Source organism: Brienomyrus brachyistius, chromosome 3 (genome assembly GCF_023856365.1).
Source record: "Brienomyrus brachyistius isolate T26 chromosome 3, BBRACH_0.4, whole genome shotgun sequence".
Lineage (NCBI taxonomy): Eukaryota > Metazoa > Chordata > Actinopteri > Osteoglossiformes > Mormyridae > Brienomyrus > Brienomyrus brachyistius.
Window position 1 is genome coordinate 20866937 of NC_064535.1, and position 21021 is coordinate 20887957.

The 21021-nt window shown below is 48.9% G+C and overlaps 1 protein-coding gene across 3 annotated transcripts; it reads right to left on the reverse strand.

Moving 5' to 3' along the window:
• Positions 1–418: 418 nt before the first annotated feature.
• Positions 419–20246, reverse strand: LOC125739568 (solute carrier family 45 member 3). 3 transcript variants are annotated; one of them, XM_049009812.1, is made up of 5 exons: positions 19725–20246; positions 7043–7319; positions 3342–4172; positions 1385–1650; positions 419–1192 (listed from the first exon to the last, which is right to left on the reverse strand). In XM_049009812.1, exons 2-5 carry the CDS (start codon positions 7188–7190, stop codon positions 770–772), a joined length of 1668 nt encoding a protein of 555 aa, XP_048865769.1. In that variant the 5' UTR covers positions 7191–7319; positions 19725–20246; the 3' UTR covers positions 419–769. The 3 variants fall into 3 exon arrangements, with proteins under 3 accessions (XP_048865769.1, XP_048865770.1, XP_048865771.1); XM_049009813.1 differs by lacking the exon at positions 19725–20246 and adding an exon at positions 11133–11362; XM_049009814.1 differs by lacking the exon at positions 19725–20246 and adding an exon at positions 7646–8635.
• Positions 20247–21021: the final 775 nt, after the last annotated feature.

Genomic DNA, 21021 nt, shown 5'->3' on the forward strand with positions numbered 1-21021 from the left:
TGTGAAGATTTTGATGTCTTTTGTCAGAAACACCACAGACTTACTCATAGCCTCTTCCAAAAAAGGTTGTGTAATAAATTCCCACAGGGATATAATCATTTGTACACGAAATATATACAGCATTATGGCTCTTTACGTTAAACTGTGCTGAAATGAAACGGCCACGTCTGCTTCCTAATTCACCCTAGTGTATAAATACACGTACAAGGTGGGAACCTGAAATGTCACCGGTCACTGTTCTCTGTCCCTCAGGGTGCTGCTGGTTATCAACACCGATCCCTTCGCCATGGCAACCAACCCGAGGTAAACAGCAAGCAGTCTGAGCCAGAAATGGGTTTCCCCGACTCGGCTTTTTTTTCAGGAGCGGCACCCGCAAGGGACGGGGGGGGGGGGGGTCGACTCCCACGAGTGTCAACTGTCGTTAAGCACTGAATTATAGCCTGCCACTGGCAGAATGGATGATAACCATGTTGTTTTGGGGTCTTCCTACAGTTTTTGGGTCTTTAAAGTGGACTATTTCTGGCGTGTGGGGTACACCGGGTAAAGAGGGAGGGGTGGGTTACGTTAAAAACAGCAGGGAGGAGGTGAGTGAGTGTTACAGGGTTGCAACTCAAAGAAACACCCATACAGAACTTTGAAATATAAAAAAAATAAATATCTATGGGAGGACTGAGTCTCCATGGCAACAGTGACAGCATGTGACCCTTATGTTGAAAGAGCAATGGCCAAGTAAAGAGCAGACATACTTCTATTCCCCCTTGGCCTCCTCTCAGTTCCTGAGGTCCTTCTGCTCGAACACGATGTGGCCCACCAGGTAGATGGCGATGGAGCCGAAGATGGCGGACGAGGCCATGTAGGTGGTGACGGACTCCGTCAGCTGGACGATCATGCCCATGAAGAGCGTGGGGAAGACCTGCGAAAGGAGGAAGGTGCTGTCCAGCATGGCGAAGTCCAGACCCACTCCGCGTTTCCCATGATCCTCCGCTGGGGGGGGAGCCGGGGCCGCCGCAGGGCCGTTCAGGGGCCCGGAGTGTCCAGTGGCATCCCCCACGAAGAATGCGGCCCCATTGGCGTTGCAGAGCACGCGGCTCAGCTCTCCATTGGCGCTCTCTGCAGTCAAACACCCCACCTCATGTGAGGCCAGGCTTCCATTTCTTTTACTACATTTCGGTTGTTTTTTTGGCATGAAAACCTGAAAAGGAGGGAAAAAAAACATTTGATCAGTTTTAGAAAACCATGAAATTAAGCACCGCTGACAAGCAGGATGTAATGTCTCAGGTCTGTGGGCCTAAGCTTAACTTTACAGTTACAAAAAGAGCCTGTGGGGGGGCCCTCCTCATGGATCGTGGGGAGGGCAGAGTGCAGGGGACAGATGCAGGCCCACCTCCTCTTCCTTGTGGTAGTGGCAGGTGAGTGTGTAGGGCAGCGTCTGCAGCGTGGCGTAGGCGAAGCCGGTGAGCGCAGACATGGCGGTGACCAGCGCCACGCTCTTGGACAGGCAGACGACCAGGGCGGAGGCCGTGAAGCTCGCCATGCTGCCCAGGTAGACGCGGCGCATTCCGAAGCGGCGCACCAGCCGGCTCATGGCCAGCGAGAAGACGGTGGAGGTGGCGCACTGCAGGAAGAGGCCCAGGCTGCCCATACGGATCCCTGGAGGGGACAAAAAAGGTCACAGAATTCAGAGACAGCAATAATGGCAGATCTATCAATGTCCATGTTGACTTCTGTCTGAAACTCAATAAACGGGACTGAAGTAACCGCACGGCAGGCAGGACAGCGTCTCAAAGCACATATCGGGGGTGTTTAATACATCAGAAAAACTGAACTGCCTTGGAGAGAGAATCTTCCTGGTCGCCAAACCAATATGGGGAATCTGGCTTAGAAGCCAACCCACTGCGGTTCAGTTATTTTACATTTGGCAGGAAAACAGGAAACGTGTTTTCTCAGGGATTGTTCTCTCCCTGAGCCTGAAGTGCTGTAGAGGGTATCAGCATAACACAGACCCCCCCGGGACAGGCCCCCTTCAGCGCCATCGACAGGCGAGACTGACAGGTCCAGACAGCGTCACCAATCCCTCTTCTTGATGCCTGTCTGATGTCTCCCGTGGCCACGTGCCCTATGGGGGGCGGATACCACACTGCTGACCGCGCAATGTCCTGCACTGACATGGCGGGGTTAGGGAATGCAGCACAGGACTAACACAGAAATCTACACTGACACTAAGTCCATGTGCAATTCCGTTGTGCTTGCATGCGGACAATAAAGTTCTTGAATCTTGAATGTGTATGTATGGGGAAATCTCAAATAAACCAGAATTCAAGAAGCCCAAATGAATCCCACACAAATACAGAGTGTAAAGATAATTTAAAACTGACAACGATGTTACGCCTGACAGACACACCACCTCAGTCGTTTAGTGGTGTTTGGCTCAGCAGGTTAGAAAGCCCTGCCTGCGACCGGAAGCTTGCTGGTTCGAGTCCCAGGGTCAGCAGAGTGATGACACTGTTAGCCCTGAGCAAGGCCCTTAACCCCCAATCGCTCTAGGAACTGTCTGCCCCTGTTTCGGAAATGTCACTTCGAATAAAAGCATCTGCTAAACACATGTAAATGCACAAAAACACAGATGGTGTCACTGCCCTCAGAGTGTGTTAGTTACCCGCACAAGTGTGTTAATGCGTGTGTGTGCAGATGATAAAGTGACACTTAAGAGCTTCGTGGAAGGAGCAGAAGTAGGAGCAGAGGAGCTGCCTCTGAACAGGTCTCCCTCCCCAAGCTCCGGTGGGACCTGCATTGTTCCAGAAATTTCCACTGCGACTTCCCCTGGGGGGTGGGCCGGCAGGGCTGCCACGGCATTGCCCACGTTCATACGTGTGTTTCTGGCTGCCGGTTGCACGCCCCCTGACTGTGGGGAACACGAGCATGCAGCTCCATGGGAATCAGCAGAGGGGGAGGGCATCACAGAGATAGGCTAAAATGATAAACACGCCAGCAAGGTAGGAATGTGTGAAAAAGAAATAAAATAACCAAACAAAAAGAGGAATGATTGAGAGTAGAATGACAGCTGCACCTGTCAGTGTGTAAAGATCCTGCCAGGGTTTTTACGGTGAAGAGGGCTGCTGTGCAGAATGTGGCCAGGTGGGGGAGCCACAGACAGGGGGAGGAGAGAGGGGAACGTGTGTGTGGGGGGGGGGGGGGGTCACAGAGAGTGGGTGGAAATGGGAGCACAGGAAGTACAGAAGGCAACGTTAAAAATGAGGCAATCAGGCGCTAGCTAATGGAAGGCAAAGTACGACGTGAGGCAAGTAGGCACTAGCTATGGGTGGAGTGGTGGCGGGAGCGACCTTCATCGTAGCGCTGCCTGGACGCCGTCCCAGGGGCTGCGCTGGGCACACCCTCGTAGAGCCCCTCTCCCACAAAGTCCGTGTAGAAGAGGACGAAGGACATGACGGCCATCCAACTGCAGAGCTGCGCCGCGCACAGTCGGCGCATAACCTGCGGCACGTGGCAGTAGCTGCGGTACAGAGCGGGGGTCACGGACCAGCAGGCATGGAGCAGGCACAGCAGTGGGCGAGGTCCCCGGAGGCGAGCCTGGCAGCGGGGCATCGGGCAGCAGGGGCGTGGGAGTGTAGTGTAACGGACAGCCTCCAGGGGGCGTGGCTCCATGGTCATACTGCACGGTGGCTCCTCCATGGACACCTTCATGGTGATCAGGACGCTGGCCACGAAGATGAGGATGAGCACAGCAAAGAGGCTTTCTTCCTGGCCCCCCAGGTAAGTGGATAGCAGCCCTCCACTCCAGTCCAGGACTGGCAGCAGGTATCCCACGCAGCCCCCCAGGCTGACCATGAAGGAGAACATGGCGAAGGCCTGGCCACACGCCTCCTCCTCACCGTACAGGTCCGAGAGCAGTGCCTCCAGCGGCGTGAAGCACACCTGGCCACAGAAATCCAGCAGGCCCACGCCGAGGATGAGCAGGCCCACCTGCAGGGGGCGCCCTCCACGGCCCAGGCGGGTGGCCAGCACATCGGCATGTGGGATGATAAGGAGAGACAGCAGCACGCCCAGCGAGAGCAGCCAGATGAAGGGGCGACGCCGGCCGTAGCTACTGACACAGCGGTCGCTGGCTGAGCCGATCAGCGGGATGAAGAGGAGGCCCAGCACCGGCCCGATACCTACAGCAGAGCAGGAAAGGGTCGTCAGCTAGAGCGCAGGGTACCGCCGGACTGCAACCGGAGGGGGAAAGACGTCCTGCGTGACGACAAGCTGATTGCAAAATATACCAAGACAGTTTATAATACTCCAAATTTTAAGTCATATTTTTTCCACCAAGAAGAGAATGGAGTTGGGTTTTATTTCATCGCTTGCTCTGTAAAGTGAAGCCGTATGGATTTAGGCTGGTCAGGAAGCAGAGAGGGGGGCAGTGAAGCGTTTTACAAACTAATAACATGTCAGCGTCCAGGCTAATAGGAGAGGCCCCGCGGGAGAGCTTGTCCGCTCAAATCCCTTCTGTGTGGTGCAGGACAGGAGCCCCAAGACCAACAAATGGTTCCCATGGAGCCAGAAATGCTGAGACATGTCCACATGTCATACAAGAGGGTTTGGGTGAAGGAAGGTCTGTTGACAGCAGACTGATTAATTCATTTTATGTATAACCTGCTCCTGTCCTGCCAGCTCACTCTCATTGGGGAATAGCAGTGTGGCCTGACACACACTCAGAGAAGAGATAATTCACACACACACACACACACACACACACACACACACGCATGCACACACGCACACAGCCAGCTGGTCAAACTGTCATCGCAGCCCGCAAGCAGGCCACACACGCAGACCTCAGATCAATTTCCACCACAAAGAACATCTTCAGCATGACCTTGTGACGAAGGGGTTACCATGGGAAACCCCCCCTCCCCCCGACTGCTCCAAGACAGCCTGATGAGACACGACAGAGTGCTGCCCCTCCTCACTGGAATAAACTCCACCTGGAAACATCAACCTTCTGGCTGCAGCCACCAACAGGGGGCGCCACATCTTACTGCACCACTAGAGGCATTTCACGTTTGCATTTACTGGCTGCTTTTGTTTAGTAACTGGTGAGAGGGGAAAATATGCCAGCTGAGATCTATCCAGCGGCCCGGCTGAGGACCAGATGAAGGTCAGGAGTGTTTTAATATGTAAACCCACAGAAGCTGCAGGGAGGGAGGGTTACCTCTGCCGCACACTGCGTTCTCACCCTCTGAACCTCCATCAAAAGTGCCTTGCTGTGACCGGTGTGTGTCCCTGCCCCCCCCCCCCCTCGTTTGGGACTGAAACGTTAAAACGGAATGAGGAAGAGAGCGGAATGGGCCGAGGGTACGGGGGTCTTCCAGCAGTCCCCCTTTAACCTTCAGACGGGCTTTTGGCATGGCGACCGTACCACACACACATCACCTAACTTTTAAGTGAAAAAAATGGCGATTTGTAAAGGGAGAAGCGAGGACCAGGGCCAGAACAAAGAAGATGGCGGTGCCACCGTTGCAGGGTGCTGTGGGGTCGAGCGCAGGCCCCCCAGGGGACCGACCTGGGGCCCCGTGCCAGGCACTTAGGAGGCAGCGTGTCGCTATCCCAGACAGATCCAGGCCACGCTGGAGGGGGCAGCCAGCTAGCCCAAGACGCAAACACCTCCCCTGCCCTGCTCAGCACACGCACCCACGCACATCCGCGGCTAAATGCGAACAGTTCTGAGCAGAAATCTACAGCTGCCAAAGACAATTATTTTGAAATCTTTATGTTGGTACAGAACTATGGTTTCTTCGTCTGTTGAAGTGTATCAGCTATACCACTTCGAAACCATTCTGAAATTATTTACAGTAACAATCCAAAATACCCACATATTTGATGACTCGATCACTAACGTTCCACGTTTGTATAATCAATACCTCATCACCTTATCTAACTAATTAAATTAATTAGTTAAGTGAGCTGGTGGTGGAATTCAACAAGATATCAATAATGTTTCAGAGAGCAGAAAAAATTCTTACTCATCTTTATTGTGCTATTATTTTATTTCATACATTCAAGTCTTAAATTTAGTTTAACATCATTTTTCTGAGCAAATATGCACTTACTTTGCAAATAAATAGCTTTAAACATTTAAACGCTAAAATCTTTCACTACCTAGACCTTTTGCACAGCACTGTACACCCACGGACACACACACCTAATACATGCACACATGCAGACAGACGGACACGAAAGACAAGATGCCGCACGTACACACTCACAAAAACGCATGCAGAAACATTTTCCTTGTTATAAATAATAAATGTGCCCCAACCTGAGGGCGACGGTCTGCATGTAGCCTAGCGGCGGCAGTGAGGGCACCCCGACAGATGGTGAGGGGCCGCTGCTGTATCCATGGACACCTGGCCGCCCTCACACACACCAGTTACTACGCGTAAACAGTCCCCGTTATCACCCCCAAATCTCTGAAATCTCCGAGCTGCTCCAAGGCCCTCAGGCCAAGGCTACATCTGGCCGACATCTCTGAAGCCTCCTTCCAATTAGCACCTGACCATAGCCCAGATAAAGGGACAGGTGAGCGACCTCTGACCCCCGGATCAGGCTGAGTGCCTCCTCAGGCTGCCTTCAGAACAAAGAGCTCTCTGATGCATCTGTAACCTACTTTTTACCTTTACATCTAAAAGAAACCCTTTAAGTACTTTTTAAAAAGCACTGAAAAGGACTTCCGGATTTTTTTCCCTGGTATGGAACTTCTTTAATCTATAAAACAATGTTGACAGGAAAATGACTGATTTAAAAAATTGTTAAAATTAACATAACCGAGTTAATCACAAGGAAAACAATGAAAACTCACTCAGAGTCTGTTTCCCAGCAGGCAACAACAGACATCACGTTACGGTAGAGTTGCATGCAAGTGCTGCAATTTGTTGATTTATATATCTGTCTTATTGAGTTCTTGCTGTGTTTCTAACACATCGTGTAGCTCCTTTACTGCTTACTCTTGTACCTGGACATTCGCCCCACAAACACCACTTACCGAGGACCATGGTCATGTACTGCTCCTCCACCCCCGCCTCCAGCAGGAGGGGGGGCACATACGTGATTCCGGCCGCCACGCAGATCTCCAGCCCGCAGGTGAGCGAGTTAAGTAGGACGAGGCGCCCCTGGGCCCTCCATCCAGGCATCGCTGCCAGCTACGGGCACTTCCTGGGGGGCTGTGGAACCCGGGGCGCTCGGGGCAGGGGAGGGAGAGCAACTGGTGGGTGGTGTCTCAATATCTCCAGGGGTTCCATCCTTCTTGGGGCATACTGGATCTGGATCAGAGATGGAAAGAGAGGACAGGTCACTCGGTCCTACATTAAAAGTCTCAAGAGGATTTGACAAATAACTAGCAAAATATTCAGAGCAGACACTTCAGCCCCCAAAACTAACCTACAATAGAAGGTTTACGCTGGGAAACAAGGAACTCCGGATAGATTAGAAGCTGTTCCCTGTGAAGAATGCCGGCTGACAGAAAGACCAGCCAAAGGGGCAGGAAGACCCAAACCCTAATAAGTATTAATGCTCCTCTCTGATTTTCAGCCCCTCTGAGACACATTGCCCAGGAGTGCAGAGGAGCTTCCAGTCAGAGAGCACCAACCTTATCATCACCATGGCGATTCAGTCCCACACCCTTTCAAGTGTCTTCTCAGAGTGACAGAGTTTCATTTCTGCTTCCAGCTCCTCAAACCCTGTCATTGAGTTCAGCGTACAGATTTACGTGTGTGGAAGGCAGCGGGAAGGGGACGTCATGGCTGACACAAGCCTGTGGTCTCCAGCCGTTCCTCAGGCCTTGGATGGGGAAGCCGCCGCTGATTACTGACACCACCCATCCCAGAGCTGTAACGTCTGACAGACGTTCTTGTAACCTCACACTCTGCAGCTTCCACTCCATCTGTCTATGACATTTCCCAGCCCCGAGACTTTTTCCAACATACAATAACCGTGACTCGAGAATCCGTCAAATCGGAGTAGAAACTGGGTTGGCGAGGTGAAATATTATGTACAGTTCACACCATAAGGTCTAAACCCCCAAACAAGAGACCCTGCTAAGCAATGGCCTCTCTTCACTCCCCATCCCACCTGAGGAACAGGCTCAACATGCAACCTCTATCACCCCGAGCAAATAAGTTCCTTTCACTCCTTGACCAGAGCAGACATCTCCTACGAAGGATGACTTCAGGGTTAGCCGTGCAGTAACTGCTGCACAAAACACCAAACACAGCAACATTCTCTCTCCAAAAGTGTCTGTCGGTCTGTCTATCTCTCTCTCATGCAAAGGCAGCTGCAGAAGCCACACAAACAAACACGTGTTTGAGACTGAACCTGAAACGCAGCACTGATTTTACTCTTAACTTGAGAGTGACCTCAAAACAAAGTGGAATTACGTGGGGGGATCAAAGGTAAAGGGCCTCACTCAAGGACACAACAGTCAAATCACCAAAATCACTATTGGCTACCTTCCGATCACAGACACAGACTCAAACCCACTGAGCCACAAACTGCTCTCAAAAGAAACACCTTCTTGTGTGGTGGGATTCACACCAACGTCATCGAAATGACTGGAACCTACACCCAACACCTCCCAAAAACATTCCATATCAATGGAGAAAAGAGGCAAGACTTGCAACAGCTGGCAAACTTGACACCAGCCTACATAACGTCAACAGAGGCCATAAACAGATCATTTGAAACCTTATTAAGTTTCATATCCCCAAAACAGGTATCAGATCTCACTCAAGGAGGCTTTCAGATGCATCAGCGCAGAATCAATCTGCTTTCAAAAGTCATTAAAACAGAAAAAAATATATTTTTTTATGGTTGTCAGAGTGTACAGGTCTGTCCAGGACCCACCGAAGAACCGACAAGCAGGAACCATGGGGCTGTGAAAAGGTCCCACTGTCCAATCCATCCTTTTTTTGAGCAAAGTTATTTCTTGAAGTGCAAAAATCAGCCTTTGTCCCCTGCCTCTCGCAGCCTGCCATCCTGTGTGTGTGAATACTGTCGCTGGCTGTTGACAGGAGAGCAGGGGGAGTGCCAGACTCGCCCCCACACCTGTGGGAGAGAGGTGAGGAGTAGGTGGAGAGTACTTACAGCTCTATGCCCGCCCAGATCCATCTCCTCAGCATTTAAGCCCAAACTTCAGCTAGTGCCAACGCTAATCCGCCTCTGAGGCCTCCATCATGGGTGAAAACCGTGATGATGTCATCATTGCGAGCGATGTGCGAGAAATGTGCTGGGAAAAACCCCCCAGGAACATAACAGATGCTGCAGACTGGAAGCAGCGGGATGGGGGTGTGGCATTGACTCTCAGAGGGTCTCTGAAAGGCACCCATCAGGGGATCCCCCCAAAGCCCCCGCAGCTTGTCCACTTCCACTCAGACTAACCCCCCCAACCCTTTTCAGCATCCTTGTCCAGTCGACCCCCCCTCCCAGTTTACCCACAATTGCTCTGGTTATATTTCTTTGGGCCCCACTTGGGCCGCCAAGCCCCCCCTCCCCCGTCTTTTTTATCTCTCTTAATCTCCCCCCCCCCTCCTTTCTGTATGCATCTCTTTCTTGCTGCCCCCCCACCCCCCAGGAAACCCCCAACAATTGATCTTCCTGACAAAATGAAAGAGACTTTGGGAAATTGACACCTTTGATTTATGTCACCCAAACCCCAATTTTCTGCAATTCATGGCCCAGGAAAATGTTCCTGTGTCTCTAAGTTTGCTGGGGAGGTTATTGTGAAGGATTTGCCCCGGAGACCAAACATTAAGTTATTCGTCGAATGAAGTCGGCCTAAAGATTAGCCACGGTTGACCGCCGGCACAAGTGCGGCACGGCGCGCACACCTGCGCGACAAACTCCTCGGCTCGCCTGCCTTAACCTGCTCGCTGTCACCTGCTTTCCATTCTGGTCATTCCTATGGATTTTCCAGCCACAACAGCCTCGGGACACGGGAATGGGCATCTGCGAGGGACGGAATGGGGGTGTGAGCTTTTACACCAACCCCTCTTCTCGCCATTATCCCGCCTATTCAGCAAATGCTCCACAAATCTGCCTCAGTGGGCCTGAGGGGTGTCACCACATAAAACAGGCTTTGTGTACATTGTGCCTGGGTAACCCTATACACTGGGACACAAACCTCTTTCACTTACGCCTGTATTAATGTGTGTTTAATACATGTGAGAAACACGGACGTATGCAGAGGACCACGCCGTGTCCGTGTAGGAGAGCGGGCGACATGGGAGGCTGGAATGTCCACGTCCTGGAGTCGCCAAGCAGAAGCCCCAGGATTGCTTCTGGCTCTGGATGAATGGATGCAGCTCAGAAGTTCACCTCCACGTCCTCTTAGGCAACTGTTGGCAAGCAGACGGGAATCCAGCTACGCTGCGCGCAGCGACCATCCGGCGAAGGTAATGCGGAAACCTACACAGCAAGTTTAGCGAAACACCGCGCTTCCTCCAGTGTGACCCCTGACCTGGCCTCTCCCCTCAGATCATGTGACCAACAGATCACGTGACCAGCAGCACAGCTCAGCTCAGATGGTCGGCCATGTTTCACAGGAGCCGGCTGGCTCTCCGCGTATACTGAGAAAGATGATTCAGCGGCGGGACAGGAGTCCAGCTGTCTGTCGGACCTTGCGAGCGTCATTGACACCTTCGAGGAAGCTTTGGTACCTAAGGGTTGTGTGACATCCAAGCGTGTCTGTGTACTGTTGTCAAATAACCTGCAAATTAAGTTCCTCTGAGTCCTTCACAAAACAGCCATTAAACTTACATCAGCAGGCACGACTTAGGCCAAACCAGCCTAAACAAAATGCAATGGGTCACAGACACATTAACGTCCAGAACTGGCACAAAAAACTGTCACTGGAGCAGCAGTGAATCCCTTTGGGGTGAATCTTATTTAAAACGCTGCACAGTCTGCGTTTGTTCAGTTTTATCAGGCAAGAAAACCCCACATAGATATTCGGAGCTCCTGGTGAGTGTCAGGAGAATGTCTACAGGCAGGACGGAGTCACAGCACCGGGCCAACACTGACACTCACTACGAGATTGGCCGCAGCGTGACACCGGACCAGCAGAGCGCAAGGTCACTCACGTGGCTTACCAGAGCAGCGACCTGTGGGCCGTCCTCGTCCCCTCGCTGTGCCGGACACCCCGTGTGCTGGGGACTCCACGTGTGCGAGTGCCTCTCCCAGCTAAACTCCCAGCTCCTCGTCGGCCAGGTCTCCAGCAGCCTGCTCTGGGTCTGGGGACCCACGCTTTTCCTTCTCTATTTTTACCACCCCCGTCCTCTCTCCCGCTCTCCCCTCTCAGTCTCCGCCTCCCTCTCTCCCTCCCTTTTCCCTTTCTGTCTCTCTATCCCTCCCACTCTTTCACTTCCACCCCCCCCCCCAGCTTGTGAAAGGCGCTATACACCTGGGGGTCCACTCTCAGTGAAGGCAAACACTTACTACCCAACAGGCTGCACTGAAACAAAGAGGGAATTCATATCAGCACCACTAAAGAATAGCCCCCCCACAACCCCTCCCAGCTCATCCGGTATCATGTTTAACTGCCTATCAGAAACCCCCCTTACTGCCCCCTCCAAAAATCAAGGCCTTGCCCTCCCACATCAGGTCCTCCCCCTGCCACTCTGCTTGAGAAATCCCAGCTCAGGCCCATTCACACACACACACACACACACACACACACACACACACACACACACACACACACACACACACCGGCACTCATGCACACACTTAAGGAATCCAACTTAACCACACTTGCTTCTAGAAATTAGAACTCAGCTGTCTTCAATAAACTCTATTCATAAATGCGGGCATTATTCTTAAACCCCAAACACCGGACACGCTCCCTGAGACACAGACATGGTCAACGTTGAGCGTTTCACCTGACGCTCATTCTAACATGACACCAGGCAGGATGAACAGCAATAAGAAATCAAGCATCAAACTGTGAAAAATATTCCTGTTCTCTCTTCCAAACAAGTTTATAGGAAAAGTCTGAGAAAGCAGGCGAAAATCACAAGTCAGAATTAGTGTGAAAAATAAATCAATACAGGAAACCTTTTACACTGGGCATTTAACCTGTTGTTTTATATTACATAAAGTTTGTCAGATAATATGGAGAGTCAGTAGGTGGTAAAGCTGTTTACCAGCGCGGGCTGTGCCTATGAATCCAGGCACAGGAAATGCACATGTCCCTGTCCGTGTGTGTTTTGTCCCACTTTTCAAAAACACGTGAGTCATATAAATATTTAAAGTGTCCTTACATCAGGGAAGTTTAAAAGGTTACCATTTATAGGTCTGCATACATCAGGCGTAAGCAAATACCACATCTGTGATTCCGGATCTTCCTCTACTGCCCAAGCTCGTCAAGCAGTGTGATGCACGGCACCAGCATACCCTCAAATTAAACTCGATTGAGAAAATAATGCTTTTAAAATGAAAGGGTCTTAATAAGATGATACATGAGCCTGTCAAAGATTTAGATTTAACTGTTTAGACCCTGGAAATAATCAAGAAAACCCAGCAGACGGCATTCGGCTTGTTTTTAGCAGCTCTCCCATGTTGCTCTCGAAGCACTTAATGCTCGTTTTTCATGGTTTGTTAAAGGTGATGGTGGCCCTGGGAACGAGCAGGTGGGGGTATGGATTTACTCTGTCATCAGAGGTTTCGGTTATTCCGCTAACTCAGCCCCCCCATCCCTCCCCAAACTGTCACGACGAGCGATGGGTCCGCACGATATCTGCGCCAATGTCCACCGGCAATGTTGGCGACAGGTCTTGTGCTAAATCGGTTCGGGAAAATTCTACAGTGTCTTTCTGAGCAGGGTTGGGGCTCGGGGGGGGGTCCCATCGCCATGGATGAGCACCATGAATGAGCGCGGGACTGGGGGTGGCATTAATCACACCCTCGTGCGTTCCCATAGCAAATTAACCTTTAAAAAAATATGTGATCCCAATGCTAAGATGGTCGCAGTCCTTCATTACCCCACATGCTCGTTGGCCGGGTCTTTCTCCTCGCTTCGCGTTCCTAATGGCCGCTCTGTCGCTCATTGTTTATGCTGAATAGGTGGCTCTTTAGCCGAAAGCACTGTGGGCGTCTCTCAAGGAATATTAAGGAATGCTCTCGACCTACAGGAGACAACGCTCCAGGTTCACACGGAGGGATTTTCACAGCAGGGTCCCGGTCACTGAATACGAAGGGGGTACTTTTACTAGAAGGAGCCTAAAACAGGATCCTGGGTTTACTAATTTCCTTGACGACAGAGGGGATGCTCCCTGTGCGACGGGGAATTCTGGGCCCAGACCCGGAGAGGAGATCCCCTGGTGGCCATCTCTGTAAGGCCGGCTCCAAAGCCGAGGTTGTGACTGTCCAGCAAGCCTCCAGAGAAGAAAGAAGCCGGACTCAGTGGCTGGACTCAACATGTTTGTCACCGTGGTTGGAATCCGACGGCAGCCCTGAGGGCAAGCGTCTGCAGTCTCGGATACTCCAAAGAACCATGTGGCAGGCAGGGGGGTGAGATCCCACACACACGTGCACAGAGACACACATACATACACACACACGTCCTCACACGTGTCTGCACATAGACACACACACACACACGTGTCTGCACATAGACACACACACACACGTCCTCACACGTGTCTGCACATAGACACACACACACACGTCCTCACACGTGTCTGCACATAGACACACACAAACACACGCACACACACACACACGCGCAAGGCAACCAAACATTTCACCCTTTTATATAACTGGGCATCTGACTGAACCTTTTAGATCGCATCACAAATAAGTTCACACACAGAAGACATTCAAAAAGATCAGCTTGCTGCTCAAATTAATACAGAAGTGAATCTGACTTACTCCTCCAGTTTGGCTGTTTTTTTAATAAACCTTTTTTTAAAATAAATAAATAAATAAATAAATACGCAGTGAGTACAATAAGGATGTCACAATGAAATTCATAACTTGTTTTCTCTGCCTTCCGAGGAATGATGAATCTGGCCTATATTATTCCCGGAGGCTCAACACTTTCGTCAAGTTACTTTTGTTCCCGGAAATACGAGTATAAGCGATGCTTCATTCGGCTATTTGTTACTTTCTCGGCTGATTTCTCATTTTTTTTAGTCATTATCTGACGCAAGAGAGAGTTTTTTGCTAGGAATCGTGAGCAACTAGGTCAGGGTAGGGAAGCTCTCGTACTTCCACTGAGGACCAGAAGAATCTGCAGGTATTTGGGTCACATTTCCATGGAGCGATTTACACCTGAACTTAGGTCCTGTCCTAGAAGAAACTTCAGCGAAAAAAAAAGTTTTAAATTAAAACTTCAGGACGGGGGGCGGCACGGCGGTGCAGTGGTGCAGTGGTGCAGTGGTGCAGTGGGTAGCGCCGTCGCCTTACACCTCTGGGTTCGAGTCTCTGCCATGACTCCATGTGTGTGAAGTTTGCATGATCCTCCTGGTACTCCAGTTTACCCCCCCCCACCACAGTCCAGAGAAATTCTGAGGCTGATTAGAGTCACCAAATTGCCCGTGTATGTGTGTGTGTGTGTGTGTGTGTGTGTGTGTGCGCCCAGGGAAGAGTTGGTGCTCCATCCTGGGTTGTTCCAGACATTGGTCCCCAAAACCAATCTGTAATATGTGAAACACAAAGTCTCTTTACTAGGTACTGACACGGGGGTGTTAGCTAGGACATGATTAGTAAGACCCTCCCCCACAAGGGTGTGGATTTGGACGGCAAGGACGTGTCCCTACCGATACTGTGGGAATATCATGTGTGTTTAGGATGACTCGAGGCAGACTGATCCCTACCAATGTTGAAACCAAACACACCCCCTGCTCCATCATCTTGTATACTGAATATAGCCAGTAAAGTTGGATCGGAGTGGTTGTGTGTGCGTGTATTTTCAATACTATTTCGAGGCTAAACAGATGAAATATAACCAATGTTGAGCTCCAGACTATATGCTGCTCGCAATTTCTTCTGCACAACACGACACCACGTAGGACCAATTGTGGACTTTGAAGCATAACTTCATATCTAACAAGTGAAAATACACTTTGAACAGGGCACCAAGACTGTCCCCGGCACAGTGGGAACGTATGCGGTCAGCATGAGAAACCGGAGCGATACAGAGGACTTAACACCAACACGACGGCCACGAGACGATTCCCACGTCAGCTCGGAGCGAGCATAAGAATAACTACATGAATGAAATGTCCAGACTCTGCTTCGGATGTCATGATCCTGGAATAGATTCCTAGTCATTTGCTCATTCCTCAACATACTGAGGGGTTCAAAAAGCCTCTGTGTTGGTGTTTCGAGACAAGCAGACCGTAGACATAAGATGCCTGCCCAGCCACAGAGCGGAAAATTCCATCACGCTGGAAAACAGGATGGAAACACAGGGCAGACTGCGGCATCTAAGGCCCTGCATGAGGGATGCGTTTAATCTGATGTGGTTCCTGTGTGATATACTGGGTAACATGAATCTAACCCCCCCCCCCCCACACCTAGCACGTTCAGACATTTTCCAAAAGTCTAGGTCACTTGGAGTTACTCGACCCAGGGTCTGCGTGAAACTTCAGAGCATTTCGGCTGGGTGTTCGGACTGTGTGAGTCCTCTCCTGTCACTCACACAAACACACAGACAAACACTGTCAAGCCAGCACAACTAAAAAGCTAAAAAAAATTTTTTATGGAAATCAAAGCCGGACACTGCCCGTGTAGTGTTATGCACTTGATCTTTTCAGACGGTATACACATCTCATATATCAAAAGGTCTCTTTACTTAGTGAAGAGTGAGTACTCATAATTCCAAATACATGAAAGCCTTCTGTCTCTCTCACGTAATCCCAATTTCTTTCCCCTACTAACATCGACAGCTTGAATGAACAGACAGCCACATAAATATTTATCCCTGCAGAACCTCCTGTGCATTTTAAGGGGCCGACGTGAGCAAAACGGCGGCGGTTGTGTGCCACAAATTCAAAGATACACACATCTCACAATCTCCGGAAAACTTGAGCACATTTCCCGAGCGTTATCTGCGTGTAAGTTTGCCGAAGACGGCCAGCAGCAGAACGTGCAAATCTAAATGGCACCAGGTGGCTGCAAAAGACAGAATACCTCTCATTAGGGAAGATTTAGTGGGTGTGGCTTCACCGTCGCCAGGGCAGAGAGGTACTGATTTAGCTCAGAGTGCCACCATCAGCAGGAGGACCGAGTAGAAAAGTTCATGAACAGAGTTGGAAATTGTTAAGCGATTGCTTGGTCTAATTACATAATGTAAATTGAAATTGAAAAGGCAATAAAGCACATGGATGCTTTTATGTGTCAAGAAGGAGGAGAACAGCCAAATAGACATCAAATACTCCTTTTGGCAAAACCTCCATAGCACCAACAGTGAGGAGATACCTGTGGTCCCCCGCTAGGTGCTACTGATCAGGATCTGTCACCACCTCTCTGCCTTCATGCCTACGGACTCTGCCAGGACTTACTGCTGATGAGGGAGGAGCACGGTAATGGAGACGTGGGTTCTCATGCAGAAGATGGCTTCAATATTCCAACAGCCTGAGGCAGAAGCCCTTTCAGGTCCATTGTGCTGGTTTCAGAAGTCAAGGGCATTTAAAACCACCTTCCTAAGACAAAACATGCTTAAAGGTGTTCAGGCCTGCCTGGTTATAAAGGATCACCAGAAATCTAATACTGCAAAGGAAAAAATGGAACTTCAAAAAATGGTAACGGATATTATAAAGGGATATCAGGGAAAGGCAGCGTGTTTGTAACACCCAATTCTTAAGTAGCATGCTTTCCGCAGCAATCTGGACACCCTACCTCCATGACCCCAAGGGCCGTGAAAATGGCTGGGAGCAAGAGGTCTGGACATTGTTGTAGACATAGACTAAATTAGAAATTGTGGTGTAGAATTCATGAAACAACCAAATACATGAACTGAACACAGATTACTCGTAACATGCTTGCATCTTCACAGCTCATCCTGCTCCTCATTCCTGCACCAGGCATGATTGCACAGTCACCTTGGGAAAACTTTGATTTAATTTCGCCTCAGAAAGCATTACTCAGTGGAGAAAGCATTCAGCAAGCTGGAAACAGGCTACCGCAGGGAATCCATACAGCTAATTAAAAATAAGAAGCCATCGCTATTCGAAGGGGCTTGCTGGACCATTTGTATCCCACACTCAGCAGAATTAGCGTGAAATCGCTGGCAGCATAGGTGACGGTCACTCCCTTGGGCCATCGGGCTCCAGGCTCAGTCTTGCTGCAGGTACCCACTAACCACAACCACTTACAAAGACTAATGAGACCATTTTCAGTTGGGTAACACTCATGAGCTGTCAACCCTCAGATATATTGCTACCTTTACCTCTCCCTGGTCACCTAAAAAAATTACTACATTTAAGATATACCTACTGACACAGATTTTTGGCCTACATCTCCCCGTCCCTTTTACACGATTCGCAAAGATACAAAGAGTCGATAAAAGGAAGGTATTGTTCTGTAAGTCGCGTACAACTCAGGAGCAACTCGTAAATCCAAGGAGAGGCAGAAAGTGCAAGCAGACGGAGGTGACAGCTAAAGCAAAATGTGGGAACCCGATAAGGAGAATCCTGTAGTTAGCAACCAGCTGTGTGCTAACAGAAGCGAAAGGCAGCCAGATCAGTTTGTAGGGCTTGGCTTAGTTGATGTCAAAGCCTCCTGCTCAGTACTTAACATGACTGACATCATCACAAGCTACGGCTGGAATAACAACATTGGTACTTTGACATGAAAACTAATGACGTTCATTCAAGGACCTATGGTCCTACAGAAAGAGGAGACCCAACAGCATCCCTGAGCCAATAATTACACTCCCTTTCCAAGTGATTATCATCTAGGTTCTCTTACTGCTAGATGATGAGATCTTTCTTTGCTAAAGAATACTATTATGCTACTCACAAAGCTAAGTGATTTTCTCCAGAAAACATATTCATTAGATGTTATTTAGGCCTTTTATTGGCTGAATTTGTCCATTGATCTGGCCACATAAAATCCACTCACCACTAGATATACATGGATTTCAATCCTTTCTTACTAAAACCGGCTTACTGAGCGCTTTTCCTTGGGTTTCTGCATGCAAAAGGCTTTAAGTCTTACATTGTCATCCTCCTCGTCGGAACCACCTGACAATTTTAAAATGTAAAAATTTTTTGACATCAGAGGCACAAGTGCGGATAACTGTCACAGAACCTCAAAGCAGCAGAATGTCAAACTGAACGAGAGGTTGGCAAAGACCAACCATTAAGTCGACAATCGCTTTTCCTATCTGCTCCTGCTCACAGAGGAAACACAAAGTGCCCAGTCTTCTACTGAGGAAGCATAAACCAGTGAACTGGCTCTCACTATTCAAACAGACCCTTTGTGTCACCAGTGTCATGACCACAGTGACAATAAAAGTTACTCAGTCTAGAATTGAAGGCTGTTTAACCTTCTCGTCCTCTTCTATTGAGACGTTCAAGGACTTCTTAAAAAGAACCAACGATGCTAACTTAAAGGAGCGCAATCCTACCAAACTGCCATACTGAAGTGTCATACAACTCCTGTTTACAAACTGAGTCTTTTATAGTTGTAAAACCCAGGGTGCAGCTGTCTCTCATTGACATTCTGTATGAATCCAGGACATTCCTGTTCTACCATCCATCAGTTCAGGCTGTCTGAGGGCGTTTGGTGGATTGTCACAGGGTGGAAATGTCTTTCTCTCTGCGATTCTGGCATGTAAACGGCTGTGTGAGAAGAGTTAACTACCAGATGGGTCCAGATTTAGCGAGTAAATCAAAGCTTTTCACTCGGATAAATGCAGATATATCTTAATAGAAGGCTGGTGGATAATTAAACTTTCACTCCTGTTTTTTTCTCCGTTCTATCAAGTGACTTCAGTTAAAGTGATAACTAAGAGGAGATATTCACGTGTAACTAGTATCTACACACGTTTACCAGTCTAACAAGTGGTTTCGAACTTTTATATGCGTCTTCCCGATACAGTAATTTCCAGCAACACCAGAAGAAAATGCGAATTCATTTGCTCATGCTTCCACTAGTTTCACAGTAGATAATGCTTCACGAATTTAGTAATAGATGTATACATATAGACGCGTTATTAAAATACAAAGAACACTTTGCGGGAAATAACTACTCGTAATGTGGAAACGTAATTTAAAAACATGTTATATATGTGAGATGATGCAGCTTCCAAGCCTACTCCATGTTAGGGTCGCCACATGCACTGTATTAAGAAATTAGGTAAAAAATTCAAACAAATAAAAATCTAAAATATTTCATCCCAATTAATATATATAAAATTTAAAAAATAAATGTAAAAAAAAACGCCTACGGTAGAAAGCTGTATAATCGTCAAAGTGAAAAGGGAAACACGTGTAAGCGTCACAGCTACCGAAGGATAGTAACTTTACATTATTTATAAATAAGTTTCTTTGAGAAACACACTATTCTAGACGTTTATAGCAGGAAGCGGAAGTTATTGAAATACAAAGAAAGTGTTTAATTTAATGCTGGGACGGAGCGTTATCTGCACGTTACGTGTGCTTTTTAAAGGATAAAGGGGGTGGAGTTGTAATTGGGATTAATGAGCTACATTAAGGCGTCATTACCTGGCAAACTGGCGGATCCAAGCGCAGTTATTGATTTTTCACTGAGACTCCGGCTAGCGGGAAGGAGGCGGAGAGCCGCGGCGGTCGGGCGCCCCGGCTGCGCGTCCCGGTCTCTGCATGGGGGCACCGGGGGCTCGGCGAGCTGCGCTGCCTTACGCTTCCACTAACACTCCATTCAGAGGTTATGTTTCACCGTATCGACCCTGACAGCAGTTATTTTTGTCGTGTAGTCAGGGTGGGAATTGTACTGCTTAATTTTAGCCTGCACATTTTTATTCATTCACATATTTCACATCGACTTGCGTACTAATGCCGGCCTACTGATTATTATGGGGTCCATGTCTCAGGGTAACGTAATGTATGACTAACGGTTAAATGTCGCTACGTACATTTACTGGTGCCACACTGGCTAAGATCGGCACTTCTGTGTCCTCTTGAATATTATTGCCGCCTGCAATGGCTATTTCAGGGGTGGCCAATCTTATCCAGGAAGGTCCGCTGTGTGTGCCGGTTTTCGCTGAGTCTCCATAATTAGTTTATTAATTAGAGGACTGATTGGCCTACAGTGAGTCCTCACACCTGGGTGTGAACAGCCGACCTAAAGGTTATCCCAAGAACCCACATACACACCGGCCCTTTACGGATAAGACTGGCCACACCTGGGCTATTTGTATTCGGTCTTAACCAAAGACTGCATAATAAGTAATATAGTGGTGGAAACATCAGGTCGGGAAAGTAAAAATCCAGACCAAGATTTTGCATTAACCAGCCAGTGGAGCATAAAAAGTCACCAACAGTGGTGGCCAATCTTATCCCCAAAGGTCCGGTGTGTATCTGGGTTTTTGGGATAACCTTTAGGTCAGCTGTTCACACCCAGGTGTGAGGACTCTTCAGCCAATCAGTCCTCTAATTAGTAATCTAATTAGCGAGTCTCAGCGAAAATCCGCACACACCCCCTCTCTGGGTAAGATTGGCCACCCCTGGTCACCAAGGTTGCAGCTGGTTGGTTGAAGCAAAATCTTGGTCTGGATTTTTACTATCTGGACCCGAACTTTCCACCTCTGAATTAATAGAATAGGTTACTGCGGATATTTATTGCTCAGGAGAATAATGTAACATAAGTTAATTATTCAGTCTAATAAAAATGATTAAAGATCAATCAACGCACTACTTCAGGGCCACTATAGAAGGTGACGGATTATAAACATCAGCTTAAACTGACGTCTACTTAAATACGTAGTTAGCTAACTTTGTCACGTGGATCGTTTCACAGGTAACAGATGAAGGTGTAAGGACA

Excerpts from the sequence above, each read along its gene's own strand:
- LOC125739568 (XM_049009812.1), bottom strand. The coding sequence starts at position 7,190 with ATGCCTGGATGGAGGGCCCAGGGGCGCCTCGTCCTACTTAACTCGCTC. Across the intron at positions 1,651-3,341 it reads CAGGCAGCGCTACGATGAAG|GGATCCGTATGGGCAGCCTG; the intron begins GTCGCTCCCGCC and ends TGTCCCCTCCAG. Across the intron at positions 1,193-1,384 it reads ACTACCACAAGGAAGAGGAG|GTTTTCATGCCAAAAAAACA; the intron begins GTGGGCCTGCAT and ends CCTCCTTTTCAG.